Here is a 26,342-nt window from a genome sequence, read left to right on the forward strand (position 1 = left end):
AACCCATTTCTACAGATCAGGGCAGCTGCTTCGGTTGTTATACAACCGTACAAAGACAATGTTTAACAAGCTAACACTGAGCAACTCTCATAGTAATGAACGGGGCTCTGCCTCGCCTTGAACACAATTCTTATAATAAATCCATGATCTACCACCCCAACCGGACTCCTAAAGCGGAATTTGGCGCTCTCATTGTCACCTTACTTCGTGCGTTGCTGGCTGTAGTAATTCTCTAAAGTAAATTTTGTAAACGTAAATATGGGTCGGAATTGCCTCTAATTTACTTGTTGGAAAATCATTTTTATACATTTATTTACATTCATTTACATCCATTACATACATCTGTTATTTCAAATCCTTCTCTACACCGCTACGACATAAATCTGGAGGAGAGCTACTAAATCCCTTTATTAATGTCAATTTAACTCAAAATATATGTTTTTTTGACCTACAACTAGTCACAACACAATAAAAAGATAAATATAAAGCTACAACAACAACAATAACAACAACAACAAAAGTACAATTTACCTTACTAACATTGCTGCACATGCGTGTGTGTGTGTGTGTGTGTGTATGTGTGTGTTTGGATGGGGGGGGGAACTTGAACTTGCATGTGATGTCTTTTTTTTGCCCTAGGGCAATACGAGTTTCATTCATTTATATTTCATTCATGTACATTCGTATCACTTCATATACAGTGTATGCCATCATCAGTACATTACATTGCATTAATTATCTGCCTTCAGGCCTCAAGGCTGAATAGGCTATGTTGCATGTGTCAGAGCGGGTATTTAGAGAATCCACTGATGTCCTGAACTGACAGTACATCTGCATAGTAAATTTGTTTGGCTGAGTCAGATAAGATGGATAGAAAAAATAATTCACAACATCGAACATGAACGAATGAAACTAAAATGAAGGGTGAAGGAGGCTTTAATGCAAAATAACACAGCACATTTACAAAGCTCTTCTGAAATACAAACTCTGATGCTACATGTCAACTGTTACAACAAACCACAGAAAAGTAAGAATGTTAAGCATCTAGAACCTAGATATGTTTTTTAGGAAGAGACCAAAAGGCCAGTAAATATTGAATTACATTTGTCAAGTATCTACAGACACGACTTCAAACGAAGGCTAATGTTGCTCTGTGTCTGCTGGATGTGTAATAGTAGTATAGTAGTAAAATAGCCGATGATATAGTGGTCTTTGTACCTGTCAGCTTTTGTTTGTTTGTTTTCAGCCCCTTATTGGCCAAAAATCAATTAAGGCAGCCAAGTATATTTTTGAAAACACAACTTTTTTCCACAACTGGAAATAAACTGCAACTGGTAATAGATATAGTATTAACAATATGAATAAATTGGCAGGAAAAAGCACAATGTACACGGGATTTATCAGTGAAAGCTCTTTATTCAAAACAATGTTAACAAAAAAGAAGAAACATGAAGAAAAAAAGAAACCACTCTTTTAAATATGTATACAGTACAAAGCTTTGCAAGATAGAGATGTAACAAAGTCAATTCCAAAAATAAAATGCATGATAAAGAACTGTCAGAAAAATAAAGCGGTAAATATCCTATAAAAAGTAACAGTATGCAGAAAGAAATACCTCAGTTTGTCTGATTTATTTTCTTTTTGGGCTCTTTTTTGTCTAACAGCGAAGTGCCCAATGGGCCAGGGTCAGAACCTCTGTGTTCAGGGAACATCAAGTCGTTGTCTCATAATTGCAAAAAATGGAGAAATTCTCTGAAATAGTTTTGAGAGGGGAGGAACATAATCACAAGTCATAAGCTGGGCAAGTTTCCGGCTTTCTGGGTTTGTTTAGCAGCCGGTGCAGGCAGCAAAGGCGCAGATCTCACAGACGTCCATGGGAACCATAGCTGAAATAAAGACAAACAGAAGGAAACACTGTTGAATCACCTGTACTTCAATGTTCATCTAATTTACAAACTTAGAATTCCATTACTCAGACTGGCTGTTCAATATATAATGGTCTCACCTAGTCTGGCGAGGGATGCAGATGCTCCTCTCTGCTTACAGAGGGGCAGGAACTCCTGTGGGAGCATAGGGTCGGCACAGAGGGACACGGTGCTTGCCCTGAGTCGTGGGCTTTGTTGTCCGGTCGCACCGCTGCTCTCTGTCAGCTCCTGGAGCCTCTTGATGGCTTCCAGAGAGAAAGACAATCCATTCTCCTAAAAAGAAAAGGCAGATGTTAAAGAACTACAATTGAAACCAAGGCCCAATTTGCTAATGTAGCAGTAGTTCAAATAATAAAACAAAACAGAAGTATGTGGCGGAGGTTTGCACAGTTGTAGTATGCTTCGTAATCCACCAGAGTAGCCTACAGAATGCAGGTTTGTAGTAACCTACATGAACAATGCCTTTGTCCAGGCCAGTCATACAGAAATGTTAAGTGCTGCACTTACTTCAACCTGCACAGCTTCAGAAGTCCAGCCGAGAGCCAGGACGAGGACAGCGATGATGGCGAGTGTGGTCTTCATGGTGACAGTTAAGAGGAGTTTGTCTTGCAGTGTATTTGTCTCTTGCTGTTGATGTGCTCAGCAGGTGCTCAGCTCAGTGTCTGCTTTCCCTCCGTCCATAGGCCTCCTTTTAAACAGTTCTGCCGTGCAGGTGCTACAAACGGGACCAACGCTTTTCTCACGGGTTAATGAGTAGTGATGGGGTTTTACAGGGTTGTAAAAGGAAATCATATATCCTTCTTTAGCCTCATTGCTTCTGGTTATTTTTTTATGGCTCTCTGGCTCTCTTGGAAGCTCTGTATCGCAGAATTGACACACCTTTGGTTGGTTAAACAGTTACCTTTTGCACTATTGATGACAATGAAGCCACTCCAGCCCAGAAAGTTCTCTAACACTGATGCAAATTATCAAACCTTATTTTATGTGCTGACATTTCTGACAGTCTCATGCTTTTATACAGTATATTGCTTACTACAGAAAAAAAATTACAGAAAAATAAATGCTGTTAAATCTTATGCAAAATACTTGCAAAATGTTTTTGCCTTTCTTGCCGTATGAGTAAGGAAAAACCCACCCAACTACATCTAACTAGGCTAAACCAAACCATTACATTTATGTTAATATTATTTTATTCCATGTAAGTTGCCTGCAGAGCTTTCATTAGCTTGTATATGGAATAATCTGATAGTATTTACTTGATATTGGTGGATGAGTCTATTTCTGCTTCTGCTGCAGAAAACATAAAGTTCAGTTTATTTATTTAGCCCTTTAGTCCATCCAAATTTAAGAAATGAATAAACTTGCACTTTCAGGCCCAAAGACATTGGTGTGTAGAACAACAGTTGGATAAGCTTTCCGGAAGTTTCTACAATGAATACTAGATGCATTTCCCGCAATGTTAAAGTGTTGTCCTTTAAGTACACAAAGTGATTTTCAGTGATGATGCTGAAAACACTGCAGAAAGCAAACCTGTGACCTTCCAGTAATGACACAACTATCTAATCGCTATGCCTCTCATGGACAAGAGGAGGCTATGAAAAAATCAATTGACTACACCTATGAGAGGGAGGGAGTCACACCCACACACACAATGATGCAAGGCTGTGGCAGGCCAGTGAGGTTTTTAATGAGTTCATTAAACACAATTCTTCACGCAGAGCATGAAGGGTCTATCTACATAATATATCTGGGGTTACACATTACAGTACATCTCAACAGTCATCATCAAACTATAATTTCTGTCAGATAGAAATGGCGATTGAAACAGAAAAATCTAATTCTTACTGCCTATTATTCAATTGATTGGCTGTTGTTGTGAAGTGGCAATTTATGAGGTTATTTTAGCCAATGAAAATAATGAGGTGTTTTTTTTCAACAGTTCCTCTGAAGAAACCTACACTATCAATTAATTTATTCTGCCAACAATTATTTAATTCATTAATATTTTTTTTTTGATAATACTGTATGCACCGTACAATCCCACCTGCACTGTTACCTAATCCCGAGGGCCCATCTTGTGGAGGGGCCTTGCGTAATTTTTCTATTTTAAATGCTTTTTTGTTTCATTATATTTTGTTTACATAGCTTTTTTAGCTACATATATTTTATAAAATAAAAGTGTGCTAACTTACTTTATTACTGCAAACTACAGTAACCACAAACAAATTATTGTTCACTAACTAATACATACACAATAGACAGAGAATGGGAGAGAGGGGGTTAACAGGGACCCACAGCTAATTTTGGGTCTAGTGGTTTACTCTAAGCCAAGTGAAGAGCCTGAAGGCCAATAAGGAAGTGCCTTAAACCTGCCTTCTTTCTAATGGCCAGCAGGGGGCGACTCCACTAGTTGCAAAAAGAAGTCAGTTTCTATAGAAGTCTATGGGGAAATGAACCTACTTCTCACTTGATTTATTACCTCAGTAAATAAACAACGCGTTTATGGTCTCAATCACTAGTTTCAAGAGAGCATGATTATTTTGTAAATATTGGTCACATTTATTTTAAAATAGATGATAAAGCAGGAGATGCTTTAGGGCGTAGCTACCTTGTAATTGAGTTTCTACCACAGTCGCTACCATGCCGACCTATCAAGTAAGACAGAGGCTTAGCAATGCTAACCGTGGCACTATGTACATTTACATAGCAGTGTAGTTTTTGGGTGTTGTCCATGTTTTAGTCTTAGAACTTTGACCCTTGGTGTTTTCAGTTTACGAAAGTTAGTTGTAACATTTTGGTTGCCTAAAAATGTCTTATTCAGCATTCAGGTGTACTAAAAGACACAAAGTAGTCAGCTGTTAATTTTTTTCCGGTTGTACATTTTGTTTTTGCCTGCTAGCCAAAATTAGCATCACAATTAATAAGTTAACGTGAATTAAAGATGCGCCTTACTAACCAAGCTAGCTAGCTAGATAGCACTAGCATTAGCTGGTAACTTAGCGTTTAGATAAGAGCTCCTCCCAGCGCTGCCCTCTCTTCCAAATATGGTCACTTCTGGCTCCAAAAAAACATGATAACAAGTGGGAGTAGTATATGACACTGAGATTGCTTTGTTAATGCCAAAGTCAAGGCTTCAAAACGGTAGGCTACAAAGCAATGGGTGACATCACGGTGGACTGCATGTTGGGTGTGTGAATGGTAATCTGCCTTTATTGCCTGCTATATTTCACTACTGTGTGACAGATGTCTTCCACCCCGATGTATGCTGCTATAGGCTCCAGCACCCACACAGCATAAGTGTATAAAGATAAAGGATTAATAAATAATGAAAAACTAATATAAAGTGTTACTGTCTGTATTAGTCATCATCAGTTGCACTGTATTCATCATACAGTCCATGCAGACAGGTGGGAGTGGTATATGACAACAGTATATGAATGCATTGGTAATTAATAACCTTAAGGCTTTACCCAATGTGGTGTTTAGAAATCAGGCCAATAGGAGGGAAGCTTTCTGGCGGAAATGTGTGGGTGGTACAGTGTGATGTAAGAGAAATTAGGGGTGTGGTAATCCATTAATCATTAATAATTTAAGTTAGTTGAAATATTTTCAAATTTTGCACTGTGCTCTTTTGTAACGTGATGAAAAGAAGTGTTTGTGTGAAGATTACAGATGACGGACTTGACTCAGTGTGACATTTCACTGCACTCAGTAACTCTGTTCACCTCAACCTGAACAGTTTGAGCTGCTTATATTCTGATCCAAAAATCTTACTGACTTCATAATTCAACTGAGGTATTGATTTCACGTTACCGTTCATCTATGCTTGTCAAAAGGTTCTCTGTTGAACCAAAAAGTGAAAAATGGTCTCCAAGTCAAAGTGCAATTAATCAGACATGTTTGACTAATGACGAACATTTAGGCTGGAGGGCAGTAAATCATCAGCCTGAGTGTAAATAGAATATCTCTTATCTTACCTGGCAGAGTATTTATTTGATCTCCTCTCACCACAGACAACTTAGGGGCCATCCACACGGAGATGTTTTTTGATGCAAACGCACATGTTTAGCATCGTTTGGGCCGCCCGTCCAAACGTATTCTGTAAACGCACTGCCTGAAAGCGCACTTTTTTGAAACCTGGTCTCAGGGTGAAAAAATTCGAAAACGGCTCCCTTTTGGCTTCGTTTGGACGGCGAATACGAATACGTCCGTATCGATGATGTCATCGCCACACCTCTCGACCTCTTACCCGCACTAGTGCAAGCCCACACACGACTGCGGTGAAGCTAAGCGAGCATATCCCATCTCCATGGTCAAACCAGCTCACTTCATCTAAATACTTTGTCTCTGCTCCCTGACACTTCCCTCTGCCGGTCCTGGATTCTACACAAGATATATTGTTAACGTTATGTAGCTAACGTTAAACATCGCTAAAGTAGCAGACCACTCCAGCAGCAACGTAACGTTAGCTGCTATGGTTATCTATTTATAAAGTGGAAGTAGACAACTTATCAACTAGCTAGCTAATCTGTCTGCTTATCAACTCCTTGAACGGATTATAGTAACGTTTACCACGGCTTATTGTAGAAAGTCTACCGCAAGAAAAACGTGTAGATTATCAAAAAGACATTGGATAATTAATGTTTGTTTGACTGCCGATGTTAGCTAGCAGAGCTAACATTAGCGTGCTGCAATCATGTCCGATGGCAGACAGAATTGCAAAATAAAAAGCAATCCAACAGCACATTATACATTGTAAACAAAGACACGTTTTCTTGCAGCGGCCTTTATAAATTGAGCAGTGGTGAAAGTCATTATAGTCCATGGATGTATTAAGAGAATGTTATAGTCTAGCCATGTTATGATGGGAAGTGCAAGTGACTATGCTCTTCTTCTCCGTTTTTTGGCGAATTTCTGTAGCAGAAACAGCGCCGCCTATAGGCCTGGAATATGAAGTAGCACGTTGAGTCATTTACAAATGGATCCGTTTGGACGCAACTATTCTTGCAACAAATCCAGCGAAGACGGGTAAAAAAAAGATCATTTTGGTACGTGTGGACGTGGCCTTAGTCAAGTGGGTCAGATAACAGTTTCTCACTTAGCACACCTCATCAACCCTCTTTGTGGCTTTATCTGAGCACGGACCTGTGACCTTCTGAGTATAACATTAAATAAATTCTTTAAACCTGCTTTAAATTATGTTTTCTGCCACTTAGAGGCAACACAACAAGCTCTAAACACAACATTAGCACCTTTAAATATGTTATAGTAAAAGTGTCAGCAAACTGTTGCTTATTTACACATCCAGTAGACATGGAGCAACATTAGTATTCATTTTAAATCCTATTTCTGGCCACCTGGTTTATGTAACTGCAGTATTCACTCTCTATTAGCTTTGTTCATGGAAATATCAGGAAATATCGGGCTCTTTAACTGTTAAATGTGTCACTATATAACTGCTCACTTTGTCTGTCTGCTGTTTGGCGCTGTGCAAGGAAGTTCAGTTGGTTTATCAGAGCTTTTTCTACTTGTGTTGACCTCGGGTCACATTGACCCGTTTTAAATTTTTAAACAAATTGTGAAAAAAAGGCGTTAAAAATGTCAGAAAAAATAAATGTTTTTTTCAAGGTTGAAGGGAAGACAACACAAGGGTTAAAATGTCGGTGTCTGGAAAAAATGCTGAAAGATGCTAAAATCCTCCCATAGAGCTGAAAGGACCTGCAGAGTCTGGTGATGATTATTCTTTTTCACATTAAAAGAAAGTCATCAAACTCATTGTTTTTGTTAAAATATGAATTAGTGGAGCATTAAGTCACACAAATATGCCTGTAAAAATGTTAAGAAATAGATGGATTTCATTCCCAAAAGAAATGTGAAAAAGCTGAAATAATCTGTGGTTTATCATATATTTAAAACACAGAAGTAAAAAGTGATTACCTACTATCCTAGGGTAAGTGCATGGATTGGTTCTTAATTTCATGCTGTAGATAATTTTGACAAGATGTCATCAGAATAGACATACTTTCTTTGTAAGTATAAATCACATTTAAAACTGTAAAGCAGTGACTAAACTTGATGTCAAATGCAGCTCCTCACTTTTAATGCGTTTGGCCCACATCATCGTCAAAACAATGATCTCAAACAGTGTAAGTCATACAGCCCTGACATTTATGACAAATCCATAAATTAAATAATAGATGTTTATTATTTTTTAAGGCCAAAGATATCTGTAAAATAACTACCTGCTCTCAGCAATTGAGGAAAACAGATATGATACAAAAAGCAGGAGTGTAAACTTTATATTAGTTCAGAATCAGAATCATTTATTTGTCATTGTAAAACATTGTCACAACAAAATTTAAGTTCTACTCCTTTTGGTGCCTAGAAGTATACATTCATACGCACATGCCATACCCTTCCACAAACCATACCCTCACATAGCAGCGAGCAGCCAATGATCTTTTCTGCAGACCGGATGACCCTTTGTAGTGATTTTTTTTGTGCCACAGTGCAGCTTGCATACCACACTGTGATGCAGTACGTCAATATGCTCTCTATGACAGAGCGATAAAAGGCCACCAGCAGCGTTTCCCTTAGGTTATTTCTCTTTAGCAGTCTCAGGAAGTAGAGACGCTGTGGTGTTAGCTGTCCAGGGGAGATCGTTAGCGATGTGGACTCCCAGGAATTTGAAGGCGTGGACCCTCTCAACGCTAGCACCTTCTATGAGGAGTGGCGGTGGGTCCATCTGCCGCTTCCTCCTGAAGCCCAAGAACCAGCTCTTTGGTCTTTGATGTGTTGAACTCCAGGTTGTTGTTATGGCACCATGCTGTCAGTCTCTCGATCTCAGCCCTGTAGTGTTTCTCATCTCCCTCTACTATGTGACCGACGACTGTGGTGTCATCTGTAAATTTAACGATGGTGTTCGTTGGATGAACTGGGGAACAGTCGCTGGTGTATAGCAGAGGGCTGAGAACACACCCTTGCGGTGCACCCGTGCTGAGTGTGATGGTGGAAGAGAGGTGGGGGCCCAGTCGGACAACTTGTGAGCTTGTTGCAGGTTCCCCCAGTGTTGTCCTCAGTATTGTTTACTTCAATTATTGTGAAAACCATGTAACTGTAACAGTAATGATCCCCTGATTAACATGTGCAACTGTGGTCACGGTAAACTAAAGAAGTAGTAATGGGTAATGGAATAGTTTGACATGTCAAACTATTCCTTTACCCATTATTAAGCATATTTCCAAAATGGAAATGTGCTTATTAACACTGTTATTGACTGTTACATGAGAAGATCATAGAGCTGGGCAGCAGTTACTTTCTTCTGGATTAACTAAATCTTTGTTGGGATTAAACATATGCGATAGAACGTGTTAATTAGTGAGGCTTTGAGGTGCCGATAGGCCGATTTCGCTACTTTTGGACACAGAGCCAGACTAACTGTTTTGCCCTGTTTCCAGCCTTTATGCTAAATTAACCAGCTGCTGGCTGTAGCTTTATATTAATCGTACAGACTTGAAGGTGGTATTTATCTTTTCATCTAACTTTTAATAAGAAGAACGTTAATAAGCATATTTCCAAAAATGTCAAACTAGTCCTTTAAACTGAAATCAAAACATATTGCCTGGGAAACATTTAGGAGATACGAAACTTCATCCCTGAGTTATTACATGATCCTTTGAATCTGTGGGTCATGCCAGGCACATAAAAGTAAGTTATATGAAATTAACCAGGTGTCAAGATATTTTTATGATCTCTTCTTATCTAAACCTTTGGGTTTGTAAAACAGACACCTAAAACTGTAAATTGAACAAATCATCCCTCATCAAATCATCCCTCATCAAATCATCCCGTCAACATTGTTACATCATAGCATGGCCAATGAAGAAAAAATGAAGTGTTAACACTGAAATGCCAAAACATTTGAAAAACAAACGCCAGTGCATTGATTATAGAAAGATAGAATTGAATACTTGTTGTGACTGACTTGAAAGACCCCATCATATTATCAATGATCCTTGAGTAAATGAGTAAAACATTAATATGATGTTAAATATGAATGCATAACTAGTATTTTTCTATGTTGTTGTTGCCTTATCTTGTATGGTATTCCCTTCTATTTATAATGATTATTTTTATATTGGAGAAGAACATTTGCAGATACAGTACAAGGAATATGGCTTTGTGGGCTGCTCCCATAGGTCACACGACACAACCCCACACAATACCACACTTATGAAAAGGTGAATATACGGTATAAACTTTAGGATTCAGGGAATAGGTTTATTATGAAAAGAACAAAAACGCTATTGTTATTACTGCATACATTTGGCTCAACACATAAACGACTGTTCATGGATTTTCCCTACCCGTCGTCTATATCCACAGTACTTTAAGGTCTGATCAACGCGTTAAAAATCAATTGTGTAATTGAGACTCTCATCACTATTCATTAGTTTCATGCTTTAGTTTATACCCTTTGTTAGACATTGGTCAACAGTGGCAGCTTGAGCACAGAGCCATAAATTGAAACAGATGGCTTGTCTAACTCCTCCAGACTGAAGTGGAGATTTCCCAGGAGTGTCAGATTTATGCCCGTCTGATTTACCCGCACCAATAAATCAGCATGGTTAGTGTTGTATCTACAACCATCCTTTTAAACTCAAAAACACATGCGAGTGAAAACAGCAGAGAGAGACTGAAGTCCGCTTATCGTACTTTCTTCATAATGTGTTGATGAAAAAAGAAAAGATGTGTCTCTTTTTGATGATTTTGATCACCTAGGCTACATGTGCAGGCACGATTTGGGGCTGATATGAGATAATATATTATTCAGGCAATGCTGGGGACCTGAACAGGATTTTGCTTTTGGTGGCACGTCCCAACATCTTTAGTTCCCGGTCGTTTCTACAGTTTTATTCTTCCTGTCCATGTAGATAAATAACGTGTTACTCATAACCACTCACAAAGGGAAATACATGTATTCAAAAACACTGGCAGGATGACGGACCTGGAGGAAACATTTTGTAGTCTTGGCTAACATAACATTTACAGCTACTCCAAGTTATCAGTCTGTACAAAAGTTGATCTATTAGGGTGACTGAGTTAAGCGACCCAAACAAGTTGAAAAAAAAAAAAAAAAAAAAAAAAAAAATAGATACTGAGCAATAACAACATAATATATTGTAGCCACACTGACTATTTTACTGTTCAGGCCAGGAGGGTAAATTATTTGACAGTGAGAATATCAGCTTAATTAATCACCTCAAAAACAGAACATTCCCGTAATGGTCCTGCCAGGTGAAATTTTGCCTGATATAATGTCAGTTGGCGCTGGTATTACAACTGGAGTTGGTGCCCGGGCGCTGAAATATGGCTGCCAAAAATTCCTAGTTAGGAAGGGTTAAATGCAGAGGATACATTCCTTGTTTGTGTAAAATGTACTTGACAAATTAAGGAAATACTATTGTTGTAGCCAATTTAGACGTGCTGCGTGCGTGTATTATGTGTGTGTGTGTGTGTGTGTGTGTGGTAGGTTTGTGTGAATGGTTTGTTTGCTACGTCACCTGCGCATCTGTGTGTATGTGTGCTAATCACAGATTAGAAAGGAAATCACAGGTGAGAAGGAGAATGAGGAGTTAGGCTCTGGGAAGCCACACAGTTTTTCAACCTCAGCTGTGTGTGAGTGATGGCTTTTAGATCTCGTCTGCTTGTTGTTGATCTTTCACAGTTAGTCCTTTGGATGCGTTTATGAATGCATTTATAAAATAAATGATTAACCTTTAGACGAAGGCCAGACCTCATTATTTGCACCAGCAAGCGAAATGGTTTCAAATTCCCTCCAGTGGCATTTTTTTGTGGTCAGATTGCCACTACAACTATATTATACAGTATATTAAGCTGTTTTCAGCCATTCAAACAGTTTCATTAGTTTTAAAGTAGATAGTTTCATTAAGCTGCTGTTAAGATTTGTATTTAATAGTGGTATTTACAAGCTTTTGTTTTTGAGCCTACTGCATGATGAAAGTCTGCAGCGATATATTTATTATTCCAGCAAAATTCTTCTGTCTTCAACAGCTCTGATGTGTTTTACAGTTTTCATTCATTACTTCCATATGTTCTCTGTGTGTATAACTGTTCAGGTGTTTCTCTTTGAGATGTGTCTAATAAAATCAATAAGTTCCAATCTTGGTAAAGTGAATCTTGTGAATTTCGTATTTCATGTGGTTTTTATACAAATCCATAAAAAGCCCCGCCAGTTATGGTCAAGCAGTGTGTCCTGCGTTGCCGTGGTTACGGACCACACACAATGAGATGACGGCCACACCGACAAAGGTTTATTTGAGATTGCTGGCCATTTAAAAAACAAAATGACAATGAGTCTGTATAAGCCTTTGATGTCAGGAATTATGTGAGCGGGTGGCTGCACCACTCTGCATAAACCATGCCTCATTCTCATATTATTCTACTATAAGCACATGTTTTATTGAGGGGAACAAAACATGCTTTATGCCATGCAGGTCTACCTTATTTTTTTACTCTAGAGGACAATCCTGATATTATTCTGTAAATCATCACCTCAAAGCAAAGAGCACAGCCGTTTTGATTTATGTCTCTGGAATACATTTCCATCTCTTTACAAGGACACCTTTAAAAACAGTCGAGCAGTGAAACATTTTCGCATGATAAGAGGAAGATAAGAAGAACTGTTGCCTGATGCAAGTCTTTTACATTAACTACATTTTCTTGAACTAAACTGTAAGTTTAACCTTAATGTCTCAGTGACACATGTCTCAGACACAAACTCTTGAGTGAAAGTCCTGTTTTTGTTTAACCTATCCACCACCCAACCTGCCTCCTTACATGGAAATTTGACACTTATCACTGTACTTTCTGCTTTGCTCCCATCATAATTACTGCCCCACTAGAGGGTGCTGCCATTACAAACGTAAATATAAGTCCTAATTGCTGCTTGAACAAACGACTATGTGGGCATTTTTCGGGGGAGGACAGTCTAAAAACTATCATTGCATTTACATATCCAACAGATGGAGCAACAATAGCAATCATTTGGAATCATGTTTGTGTTCATATAATGACTAAGTCCAATATTTCCTTTCCTCAAGCTCTGTTTTGCTCTCCACCTCTGAGGGAAATATTTGGCTCTACTAAAAGTTCACAAGCTAGTTGCCAACTGTCCGTTTGGTGCTGAGCGGGTAGCACATAGCCGTCTGAGCTTCTCTTTTGCTGGAAATGGCTGCTGCTGGAAGCAAGGCTGACGAGCAGTGAGAGTGAACCAAAACAGTGAAGTTGTGGGTCAATAAAGCAACACAATTAGCTAAAAGAGGCTGTAATGCGCTTTAGAGCAACATAAACTGGGAAAAACAGCCCCAGACCAAAAGCACACAACAGGTGTAAACATCCAATCCAATAGACCTTTGGCAATATAGTGCATTTTTTAAAATGGAAATATGTCGGGCAACATTTGCCCTACAGTTGCCACACTTTACACTGATATATTTTACCCACAGTGTTAGATATAGAACTCTTTATTATGGTTAATTGTAATGAATTAATAAATCTGGTAATACAAAACACAGCGTCATGTCATGCACATCCACACATTAATTTGTCTTCACTCAGGTGTGGACAGTGAGTGTCACAACCTGAACGTACTGTGCCCTCTGTTGGCGATCCTACTGTAGGTGTCAATGGCAATAACTCCGTTTGTGAAGCTGGGAGAACACCTGCCTGTTCAAGCGCTGCAGTCCACGAAAAACACTCTTTTTGAAAATTAGGTATTAGGTTGTAGGACAATGTCTGCGAGCATAACTTTGTTTTCCATTGTGTTTCATACACTGAAACATGTAACACGTTGATCCATATGGTAAATTGTTGAAAGTACATACTCTCTAACAGAGAGGGATGGATTTGGTTTTGCTGCTTGCTGTAAAAAAAAGTTACTTTTCAGGTAAACACCTCAACAGCATTGACTCAGTGCTTTCTCAAAAGCTATAAATGACTTCCTGTGTCTTGGCTGCCATGACTGTGTTGAACATTCAAATTGTTATGATTTTCCAAGGTTGCAAATTGTGTCAAATACATTTTATAGTCCCTCTTTCTGTGTGCTTAGAATAGAGCTACCAGCATTTGATATAAAAGCAACTGTTGAATGAAAATGCACTTTAAGAAAATAAGCACATGCGTCTCTTGTTATCCGGTTTTCCCTTCTTTGTGCATTTGTTAAAGCGCAAATTCACTTTTGAAATATGCATCATAAAAGCACAGAACTGAAATAATGAAGATCTTCAAACTGGAGAAGACAGAGTCTCAAGATCAGGTAAAAGAGCAAGTCCGACCTTTAAGCTGCTATAATCAATATTTTAATATAAAAAATTGCTCACATGACAATTTGTATGTGAAATGGGACATTTCTAATGATGACCCTACAAAAATTGTTGCTCTCCATTAAGTAGGTTGGGAACACTCCTAATTGGCATTCATGTATGTAAACCAAAAGGACAAATAAAGAATACAGACTTACATTAAATGTAGCTAGGTTACAGATAAGGCTGTTTTCGTTCTATAATTACTTTGCAAACTAGATGCTAAAAATCTAAAAGTATTTTGCAGCCTCCATTAAACTGCTGCTGTAGTGTGAAATTGTGATACCTTCTACCAGAGGACACAACTCCGTCTCCACTGAAGTACTCCTGAGTATTTTGAAATTAAATTCTTTGGATCAGCCTTCATACAATATTTGGGGTTTTCTATATTTAGGCCTTTGATTTGAATTATTTAGTCAAGGTGTCTCTTTGCACATCTGGAGGACATTCAAGCTAAAACAGATATTTTGGCTCAAAATCTGTGTCCTTGCATGCAGGCATGTGGCTGGACTACCAGCTGGGCGGAAGCAGGTAACAGCCCTAGGGGCCCAAAACTCCAGGAGCTGCAGAAGCGTCAGGCTTACTTTAGGTCAACTGGCCTCTACAAATTTAAAGGACAGGTTCACAATTGTCAAAGTCAAAAACAGTAAAACAGTAGTCAGGTGCCCACATGAAGATTAAAACATGTTTTGCTTTCTGCAATCATTCCCCCTGTACTGGCCAGTAAGAGATCTCTTCCTAATGTGTTTCCAGTGTAAGTGATGGAGCACTAAATCCACAAACAGAATTATTTCTTTGCATTTTTCCATACAGTGTTTTCTTGCTGAGCTGCGCTGGACAGACATTAACACAAAGAAGGAACTTTTTTTTTATTAAAAAAGACTAATTTTGGAAGATATCTAATTGATTTGGCTGAAGCAGACTGATAAACAGTGGAAATTTTGTGACATGTTTGCACAGACAGTAGATTTTGTCCTTTACCATTTACATTCAATAGCATTAGAAAGGGATGTCCATATGGGCACCTGACTATTTTTTAAAGACTTTAAGGGCGTTTTCACACATACCTTATTTGGTCCGGACTTTCGGACTTTTTAGTTTGATCCAAACCAAAATTACAGGTGTGAAACCTCCCCTGGACCACGGTCCAGATCAAAAGACAAAATTTTGGTCCGATAAAAAGAGGTGGTCTCGGTCCGGACCAAACTGAACCATGGTCCGGTTCGTTTATAGTGTGAAAGCATTTTTTGGATGATTCGGACTTTCGGACCAAATACAAGAAACTCTGGCAGGCTCTCCTTGTGTTACAAGACCGGGGAAGCTCCTTTAAGGAATAGCTCGGTGCTTAGTGTGTAGGCTACATGAGAGAGTGTGTGACGGTGAATGCGTTCAGAGCAGACAGCTGTCGGCTATCAGAGCAGAGAATACATCAGCAGTTTAGTTGTTAAGTGGTAGTAAATGTACAGTGTAGGTTTCCATTTGTCTCTGAATAAATGCTCTAGAAAGAAAGTTCCCGTGTCTTGCTTCTCAACATCACAACAAAACCAAAAGAGCCGCAGCAGAAGGGGAGAGCAGCAGTCAGTTGAAAAAACTCCGACACAGAGAGAGGATACGAGAGGACAGAAGCCCGTCTACAAACCAATCAATTATAAGTATCTGGAGACTCAGCTCACGTATGTGATGACGGCAGGACGTAGTTTTGTCATGTATAGATCTTTAGTGCGCTTGCATAACTGCAGTGTGAAAAGTGATGTTATTTCACCGATTCATTGCTTTGTTTTAACACTGCTCCCTCTTTTTCATTCATTCACTCATTCACTCTAGCTCGCTTGACAACCGCTGCTCTCTCGCACGTATGAGCCTCTGTCTCTGCCATTTGACCAGTTTGTAACTGACTTGAGAAGTTGAGCTGCAGGTGACATCATTAGCTGGCTTCAGTCAAGCTGAGACGGGCCAGTTTAAACCACTGCAACTTCTCCCTGCAGAGTTTCAAAGGGGTGATAGAATGATTATATAGGGTATTTTACACTGTTCCTTAAGGTCTCCTAATAGGGTATGTAACATTGGTTGGGCTGAAAATGGCCCGGGTGCTATTCTATGGGTCCTAATGCATCCCTGTGTTTTGGCCCTATTTGGAACGAGAGCTTTTCTTCCAAATATGGTATGCTCATGAATGTTTAGATGAGCTGCGCGCTATAGGATTGTTACCCTCTTGAATGATCTATTTGGATTACAACTCACCAAGACCCCAGCTTCTGCTGCCAGACAATAACACTCTGACCGGAAGACAAAGACTATGGATACGCCTGGCTACTACAACAGGATGTAGAATAATTCTGAGGCACTGGAAGTCATCTACTCTGTGCTGCTTTAGGGAATGGACTGAACAAGTGACAAGAATGGCTACGTATGAGCGAGTCACTTATAGAGTAATGGGGAGAGAAGATATCTTTAATCAAGTCTGGGGCTCCTTCCTGATGGCAATAGAGGGGTTGTCTGTCTGAATCAGGGGCGATTCTAGGATCTGACCTTTGGGGGGGCTCAGCCCCTAATGAGCAGTTGATAGCAGTTAAGCTAGTGCGGTCCGCGGGCATGCCCCCGTACGATTATTATTTTTTTTTAACCGCTTAAATCATGACTTCTGGTGAGTTTTGGGGAAAGAAATCGACAGATTGAGACATGCAATTATGACAAACTATCAACAGATACAAGGCATCTGCTGTGAAAAAAGATGGCAACTACAAAGCATGATTATTGCAGCACATACCCAGGGACGTCGGACTGGGGGGAAAAAGGGGACTGAGTACAAAAAGATGCTAGAATAAATAGCTGTGGATGCAGGGAGGGGCCCATAGAAAATGCCTTTCTACAGGGCCCAGAATTTTGAGCTACGCCCCTGCACATACCTTGAACTGGTAAAATAAGTCTTAACATATTTTTAGACAGGATTATTCATGTTTTTTCTGCTGTTAATTTTCAACTTTTTCATTTACATCATTGATAGAAACTGATATTATACAGCTAAATGATGAACAATCTAATCTAATAATGCCTCTGAACCAGATGGGGAATATCCAACATCTATTTTTCTTAAGAGCCTGGGCCTGATAATAAAAGCATTTACTTTAATACAACAACTACATTATATGATAAGTAAGACATCAATAACTCTGAGAAGACCAACTTTAATGATGAGCCACAAAACAATATTATGCAATATAGGAATAGGATGTATATAGCAAAAAAAAAAAGTCTTCCATGAAATGCATATGTAATTATAATGTGAATGGAATATTTTAAGTGTTTTAAGTGTTTTTGCCCATACAATATATGTCCACTTTCTCACCTGGTTCTTCCAGGTCCCTCTCTTTGTCCACTCTCTCTCCATCCTGCTCTCTCTCTCCATCCTCCTCACCCTCTATCCCACTCCCTCCGTTGTATCACTGACAATCACATACAAAACATTTTGTAATCAACTAGAAAATAATCTTCAAATAAAAGAGAAAACAAAACACAGTAGTCCTACTGTATGTCTTATAGGCTACCTAGCCATTTTGTCATTGCTCTCTGCCCTTCTCCCTCTCTATTCTCCTCACTCCTTTGTGCTGTCAACCAGAAGGCAAATGTAATCAACTAATCAACAGAGAATGTATCGTGTGGCTACCAAAGGTTATACATTCACCTATTTATAACATATGTGAATATGGGGTTGCTGTTCAGTGTAGTGGGATAATGTTAAAGGCTTATCTTATACTACACCTGAACCTGGCTGTTTTCTTTAAAAAAAGAAACGTATATCCATCTATGGGGAAACAGACTGTGAGTCAGGGTTTGTTGTTCCAGTGTTTCAGTTCTGATATGAATGAGTCTGATGATCCGTCAGGTCGAATTATTTATTTTTCATTGGCATTGACAGTTAAAAATAAGAAAGTGTCTGGTAGGGAGGTAACTGCAGCGGTGACGCTAGGCTATTTTTAGCGGTGCTCAAGCCGTTACGGCAGGCTATTAATAGCATTCTTTAAAACCTTGTTGTAGGCTACTCCTAAACTACATTTGCCTACAGTTAGCAATTTTGTCTAACGTTGCGCAACAAAATTGGACTATGTGGTGAATAAGGTAGGCTAATTCAGATATGATTGCCATCATTGTGATCAGGGAACCACAGATTGGTTCCACAAATACTACACCTGTAGCCTACTTAGCTACTTTTTAGCCTACGTAGCTATTTTTAGGGGTGCTTCAGCGTTTGACTGGTAGAATAATGTAATGTAAGGCACATGATGTTGTTTTTTCTTTTCTTCTTTCTGTATTCTTAAAACGGGACAGTGGATGATATATATGTCTTGTAAGTTGTGATGGTGACATATGTAGTAGGCTATTGTCTGTCAAAAATATTAATGATAAAAAAAAAAAAAAAAAAAAAAAGATGAGCTGCGCGCTGATTGGTTGAGCGAACCACATACACATACAGTGGAGACGAGACAGCAGGTCTCATAGTTCAGACACTGCAATGTTATACATTGTTTGTCTGCTATTTCATTACTAAATTCACTTCTGAGACTGAGAAATCAACTATGTAAAAGGTCAAATATGTGCCGTTTTATGAAAATTGATGGCCAATTAAAAATTTTGCCCGATGTGTCGGAGTTCATGAGCTTCGTGACGACGGCCGGTGCTGCCTGAGTTGCTGCCTCGCCGCCCGGCCTGTCCTTTCACAGACCCCGGGTACACTTTCGGCATAACTATAGTATATTTACAGTTGGAATTTCGTCACGGCATGTATATCACAGCTACCCTAAAGTCTTACAAAGCTAACACTTTTGTCCGATTTCAATTTAAGGCATTTTTGTGAATTTGAGGACCCTCGTTAGGAGGAGCTGCTAGCTAGGCTATGTGTCCCATTCAATCCTGAAAAGATCGCCGCTACACTTTCGGCATAACTATAGTATATTTACACTTTGAATTTCGTCACGGCATGTACATCACAGCTACCCTAAGGTCTTACAAAGCTTAGCTAACACTTTTTCTGATTTCAATTTAATGCATTTTTGTGAATTTCAGAGGTCTCGTTAGGAGGAGGCTAGCTAGCTCTCATTGATAGAGCTCCATCCAGCTCACCGCGGGCTCTATCAATGAGACTCGCGGACAAGAGAAGTTTATTTCCCTGATTGTTTAAATAACTCAACACACATATCCATTATAAGATTAACTGGAACCTGTGGTAAGAGATTGCGGGCGTAACAAGCTCGCTGACCGCGCTCTCCCTCACATACACTGGCCATTTAGCAGGAAGAGGGGAGGGAGAGCAGCGAGCTGCAGGCCCTGGAGCTCTGTCAGGGCAGCGGCGTTTGGTAGTCCAGTAACCCACAGAAATGGTGACTTTGTGCGAGTATGGAGCACCGCAGGCTGCAGGTCGTGACTGAGCTCCATCTAGCTCACAGAGGACCAGGTGAAGGAGGACAGGCCGGGCGGCGAGGCAGCAACCCGGGCAGCACTGGCCGCTGAACTCCGACACAGTCGGACAAAATTTGCAATTAGCCATCAATTTTCGTAAAACGGCACATATTTGACCTCTACGTAGTTAATTTCTTGCATACAAAGTCTCAGAAGTGAATTTAGTGATGAAATAGCAGACGAACAATGTATACAATTTCTGAGATCTGCGCGACCTGTTCAGAACTCGGTGGTTCATTGGGATTTGCCCGTTTTCAGAGGCAGTTTCAAATTGTGAGATTTGCAGAGGAAAGAGGTGTCAATGGGATTTTGAGGTTCTATGTATGTCCTATTTAACCAGCAAACTGTCGTCATTCAACTATGACAAGGTAAAATCGGTTTTGCATTCTATCACCCCTTTAAAACAGTTTCCTCTCAGCGCAAATCTGTGATCTGAACTTGGTTTAAGACTTCAAATATTGTAGTATGGGTCTGAAGGTGCATGGCTCTGCTTTATTAGTAGTCCCGTCTAGAAGAGGGCGCCTTTTGCCAAATTTCAGTTTGAGGGGAATTATTTTTTCCATTTTGTGCTATGTTGCATGGTCTGACACGTATTCCCCACCCCCACTACACGTTACGTTAACGTAAAGCTTCCACATATGTCTATGCATTACATTAACGCGCATCTTTTGGACCATTACCTCTGTACTTTACATATTCTTTATATTTCATACTGTCGTGCTCAATATTTTGCACATTCCTGCACAAACTGTACAGCTCTTTCATTTTAAAACAGATGTATTGTGTGTATTGTAATATTTTCTATTCTATGTTTATGTTTGTCTTTTGCAGTTTGTTAGATATCTTTTGTTTTCTCTGTTTAAGAGGTGAAAAACACCAAGGAAAATTCCTTGTATGTGAAAAACCTACTGGGAGATGATACATCTCAAGGGGTTTATCCTAATAAACTAATTTGAATATGCGATTAACAAAATTACCACACAGCAAACATGTAGGGACATGTAGTCCCATGTCCAAGCCATGCATGCAGGGCGAGACATGACACATAAAGGCTGTATGCCGTCACATGTGTTCTCTTGAATGCCCAAGACAAATATATCCTAAGGGAGACAATAAAAGCCTATTTTATCTTATCACCACTAATCAAGTAGCTTTAATCACTAGATGGGCACTTAAAGGATTAAGGGATGACAATTACTGTGAGGCTAAATCACTTTTATAAAAAAAGCAAGGCCCTCCACAGAATTATTAATAGGCTCTGTTCTTAGGCTCCTCCACCCACAATACATTTATGGCAAACATAACCAAATAGAGAAAATACAACCAGACCAGACTTCATTTTTAAATGGAGAGTTGCTGAACAGTTCGACCAATTATAGCCACATGCACCACAATCTTTTTTTTTTTTTTTTTACAGAATGGAATATAACATTAATAACAGTCGCCCTCTTCTATTCCATTATAAGATCATGATCAATTAGTTCAGGCTATGTTAAAAACAAGCAGTAGTCCATTGCATACTAACTAACCTGTCTCTATCATAGCTTTAGTCATCTTTTCCTTGCATGACACGCATGACAAAATAAGCTTCACTGTCGCTGAAACTTTAGGAATACAAAAATGTTATTTAAAGAGTGCTATTACCCACCCTTTGTCCGACATGAGAAACACCATGGAAATAGTGTTTAATAATAATACAAGAATAGGTCAAATACACTGTGCCAGGGCCAATCGGCCTTCAGAGCAACGCAACAAACCATCTTCAGAGGGATTCAAAACACATTTAGAGTGCCAATACGGAATGTCAGCATCCCTAGCCTGGGATTGTATTTTGAGATCAATGGTGTTATCCTGGTAACCCGCCTGTAGCACAACAAAAGAAGTCACCTACTGTTTTGGCAGAAATGGAGCATAAGGATAATGGGCAGTAGCATGCCTAGCCACAGTGTCTGCATATGCATTTCCTCTAGCCTCCTCCCTACCAGAAGCACAGTGACACTCGGTCTTTACAATACCAGGCAATGTTACAGCATGTAAGAGGTCAGTCACCAGAGCACTGTGAAGAATAGGTTAACTAGCAGCAGAAACAAATCATCTTAACTGCCACATCTTTCCAAAATCGTGAGCGGCAGAAAATGCATAGCCGAAGGCATTTCTGTGGACCATACAACAGTCTGAGGAGAGTCTTTAAAGGGTAACTACCGTTTTTTTCAACCTGGACCCTATTATTTTCCTATGTCTTTATGTCTAAGTGACTGATGAGAACAACAATCTTTGAAATTGGTCCAGTATTAAGCAAGATTGCTGCAACCAGCAGTGGCGAAACAGGCTACAATGTAAGTTATGGGGCAATTGTAAAGCTTGTATTTGCCTTCACAAAAGTGCTCGTTTTGCCACTGACAGGCTCAGATTAATATTCTAAGTGTCTGACAACATTATGGAAATGATTTCTAAGCAGGGCGACCTTTCTGTTAAAGAGTAGATCCTTTTTTAAAACATAAAAACAATCGGAAATTGCGTTCGCTAAACCCACCAGAGTCCATGTAAATAAACAAAAATTCTAGCATCGTAAAATACACTTCATTCAAAGTCCTAACCCTAACACTATGAAAAGCCGTTGTGGGTCGTCTTTCCACTTTTCCAACCATCACAACTCTAGTTTTGGTTGAGATAAACACATAGTTTACTGATTTACATGTGAAAATACGTTGGCTCTATACATACATATATAAGTATATTTACTTTTTTAAATGAAGTCTGGTGGGTTTAGCGCTAGCAACTTCAGAGCTGTTTCTGGTTAAACAAAAAAGGTCTCAAAGAGGTTTTAAAGTGCCCATATTATGAAAAAATCTTTTTCTGGGATTTGGGGTGTTATTTTGTGTCTCTGGTGCTTCCACACGCATACAAACTTTGAAAAAAAGCCATCCATGCTGTTTTGAGTGAGATACGGGTTTCTGAATGTGTCCTGCCTTCAGTTTCCGGGTGAGCTGTTCAAAATCTGCACGGCTTTCTAAGTCACTAGCCGAAACAAGGGGCCTAGGGGGCTAACCGTTAGCATGCAAGCGCTAGCATGCTAGCTCGTTCTCAATGGCAAAACACTGTTACAACACACACAAATTCACCCTAATCTACAAAATAAATTGTATAGAACTACTTACATGTCCCTGTTCTATTTCGTATAGGCTTCGCCCTCTAAGCCACGCTATTGGGTTTATCCCTTCGCGCATGCGCAGTCATGAAGATTTTCTTTCAATTCAATTCAATTCAATTCAATTCAATTCAATTTTATTTATAGTATCAAATCGTTACGGGGTGTAGTGTGGCACAGCAGCCTGGGTGGACGCGGTTGGATGCAGTCGGACACTGCGGGGAATCGCAGAGCGTAGCAGGGTGTAGTAAGTCCATAGCGTCAGCTGCACCCAGGACCCCGGTGTAGGTGCCACCCAATTCCAAGGCGATGTTCTGGGTGAAGAAGAAGCAAAGGGACTCCGGGGAGAAAACTCCCCAGAGCTAGGTTAGTAACAGGCATTTCTGGGACTAAGATGCACACAAAAGGAGACAAGTGAAAAGAGAGAAGAGGGAGCGGCTCATTGTGTCCTTGGAAGGAGCTTCCCACAGCAGTCTAGGGTTATAATAGCATAACTAAGAGAGGCAGGCTAAAGAGAAGGGCCCTGGACCGGGCTCGTACTCTCCCCTGCCGGAACGGGCTTGTACTTCCTGCCTCCCTCTACTCTACTCTACTATGCTGCAACTCCTCACTCCCTAACTATAAGCTTTATCAAAGATGATGGTTTTCAGTTTATTCTTAAATGTGGCAACGGTGTCAGCCCCCCGAACCCAAGTTGGGAGCTGGTTCCACAGGAGAGGAGCCTGGTAGCTGAAGGCTCTGGCTCCCATTCTACTTTTAGAGACTCTAGGAACCACAAGTAGCTCTGAGTTCTGGGAGCGCAATGCTCTAGTGGGACAATAAGGTACTAAAAGCTCTTCTATGTATGATGGTGCTTGACCATTTAGTGCTTTGTAAGTCAGGAGAAGGATTTTAAATTCAATCCTGGATTTTACAGAAAGCCAATGCAGAGAAGCTAATACAGGAGAAATGTGATCTCTTTTGTTAGTTCTTGTCAGAACACGCGCTGCAGCATTCTGGATCAGCTGGAGGGTCTTGAGGGACTTATTTGAGCAGCCTGATAGTAAAGAATTACAGTAGTCCAGCCGGGAAGTAACGAATGCATGGACTAGTTTTTCAGCATCGTTTTGCGAGAGGATGTTCCTGATTTTGGCAATGTTACGAAGATGGAAAAAGGCTGTTCTTGAGGTTTGTTTTAAGTGGGCGTTAAAGGATAGATCCTGGTCAAAAATGATTCCTAGATTTCTGACAGTAGTGCTGGAGGCCTGGGCAATACCATCTAGGGTAGCTATATCTTTAGATAATGAAGTTCGGTGGTGCTTGGGTCCCAGCACAATAACTTCCGTTTTGTTTAGTTTAACATCAGAAAATTGTGGGTCATCCAGGATTTTATATCTTTAATGCACGCTTGAAGTTTAGCTAACTGACCGCTTTCGTCTGGCTTAATTGACAGATATAATTGGGTGTCGTCTGCGTAACAGTGAAAGTTAATTGAGTGTTTCCTAATAATATTGCCTAGAGGAAGCATATATAAAGAGAATAGAATTGGTCCAAGCACTGAGCCTTGAGGAACGCCATGGCTAACTTTAGCGTATTTGGATGGTTTATCGTTAATATTAACAAATTGGGATCGCTCAGAAAAATAGGACTTAAACCAGCTTAGTGCGATTCCTTTAATGCCAACTAAATGTTCCAGTCTCTGTAAGAGGATGGTATGGTCAATAGTGTCGAATGCAGCACTAAGATCTAATAAGACAAGTATGGAGACAAGTCCTTTGTCAGCAGCAGTTAGAAGGTTGTTAGTGATTTTCACCAGTGCCGTCTCTGTGCTATGATGCATTCTAAATCCTGACTGAAAGTCTTCAAATAGACTATTTCTATGCAGAAAGTCACACAATTGATTAGCGACTACCTTCTCAAGGATTTTGGAGAGAAACGGGAGGTTAGATATAGGTCTATAGTTGGCTAAGACCTCAGGGTCGAGGGTGGGTTTTTTCAGAATAGGTTTTATCACAGCTACTTTAAAAGACTGCGGTACGTGACCCGTTAATAAGGACATATTGATCGTATCTAGTAATGTGGTATTGACCACGGGTAGTGCTTCTTTAAGTAGCCTCGTTGGAATGGGGTCTAAGAGACAGGTAGTTGGCTTAGCTGAAGAGACCCTTAACATTAATTGTTGGAGGTCTAAAGGATAAAAGCCGTCTAAATAAGTATCAGGTCTTATCGTTCTCTCTAGCCCTCCTGCGTCCAATGGTGAGCCGTTAGAAGCTGTGGGCAGAAGGTGATGAATTTCTTCTCTAATGTTATAATTTTATCATTAAAAAAGGTCATGAAGTCATCACTGCTCAGAGCTATAGGAATAGATGGCTCAACAGAGCTATGACTCTTTGTCAGCCTGGCTACAGTGCTGAAAAGAAACCTTGGGTTGTTCTTATTTTCTTCTATTAGTATTGAGTAGTAGTCTGATCTGGCATTTCTGAGGGCCCTCCTATAATTTTTTAGACTATCTTGCCAATCCACACGAGATTCTTCCAGTTTGGTGGAACGCCATTTACTTTCAAGTTTTCGTGAGATTTCCTGCCCTAGCGTGCCGCTCGGGCTTCAACTACGTCCGCAAATACTGTATATAAACAGAGCGGACCAGTAGCTCTGCTCCCACTTTTTCTTCAGCAAATCAGTTATGAAGAAGGTTATGAAGACCTCCGGCTCCAGTGGCGTCCGCTCCTGCCCCTCCTGCGAGACCGGCTACATCTTCTCGGCAGATCTCCACCCCCGCTACGAGACCTGCCTCGGTGCTTCTCACGCCAGCAAGGCTCTCACCTCCTACGCCTCCTGCCCTTTTTGCGCCCGCCTGCCTTCTAAAGAGCTTCAACGGCGGGCGGACGCTTTTCTGGCTTTTGAGGTCGACAGAGAGGGGGACGGCAGCTGGGCAGACCGACGTGACACCGTCGACGCCCTGGAACCGCTGGAAGAGGGCGTCTTCGACGGGCACGGGTCCGATGACTCGTCTCCCCCGAATGACGATTCCCTCTCCGGTTTTCCCTCCTCCCCGCTGGGAGAACTGGAACACGAGACAGGGATTGATGCCTTTCCACTACGGCTCTCCCCGTTCCTGAATGGCCAGGGGCACCGCCTCAGCGGTCGTCCCCTCTGCCACAGGAGGCTCCACCCTCCACCACCAAGGCTCTTTTTCTGGACCTGCCGGACATCATTAAAAAGGCAGGGGACCAGAGAGGCATAGCGCTCCCGGCGGAGCTTCCAGCCCCCACTCGCGGCCTCTTGAGCAGTGACGTCTACTCCCAGGAACCACCGTCCAAACGGGCCCCACTCTGGCCGCGCTTCACGGAGCTTTGGCCATTCGTGGAGGAGGCTCTCGCTCAGCCCGGGAAACTGAGGGCTCCAGTCTCTCGCTATGCCCCGTTCACACGGGTTCATGGCGACACAGAGGCA

At 40.5% G+C, this 26,342-nt stretch overlaps 1 protein-coding gene and 1 long non-coding RNA gene across 2 annotated transcripts in view; one reads left to right on the plus strand and one right to left on the minus strand.

The window, feature by feature from the left end:
* Nucleotides 1-1,818: 1,818 nt before the first annotated feature.
* Nucleotides 1,819-2,621, minus strand: si:ch211-220m17.5 (guanylin family protein). The gene is made up of 3 exons (XM_031301465.2): nt 2,433-2,621; nt 2,006-2,198; nt 1,819-1,886 (listed from the first exon to the last, which is right to left on the minus strand). Exons 1-3 carry the CDS (start codon nt 2,505-2,507, stop codon nt 1,828-1,830), a joined length of 327 nt encoding a protein of 108 aa, XP_031157325.1. The 5' UTR covers nt 2,508-2,621; the 3' UTR covers nt 1,819-1,827.
* Nucleotides 2,622-17,872: 15,251 nt separating this feature from the next.
* Nucleotides 17,873-26,342, plus strand: part of LOC118495285 — a 49,000-nt gene continuing 40,530 nt past the window's right edge. The window contains exon 1 of the long non-coding RNA XR_004897637.1: nt 17,873-17,977. This is a non-coding gene — a long non-coding RNA (uncharacterized LOC118495285). The remainder of the gene's footprint in view (nt 17,978-26,342) is intronic.

This window comes from Sander lucioperca, chromosome 6 (genome assembly GCF_008315115.2).
Source record: "Sander lucioperca isolate FBNREF2018 chromosome 6, SLUC_FBN_1.2, whole genome shotgun sequence".
In the NCBI taxonomy this organism is placed as follows: Eukaryota; Metazoa; Chordata; class Actinopteri; order Perciformes; family Percidae; genus Sander; species Sander lucioperca.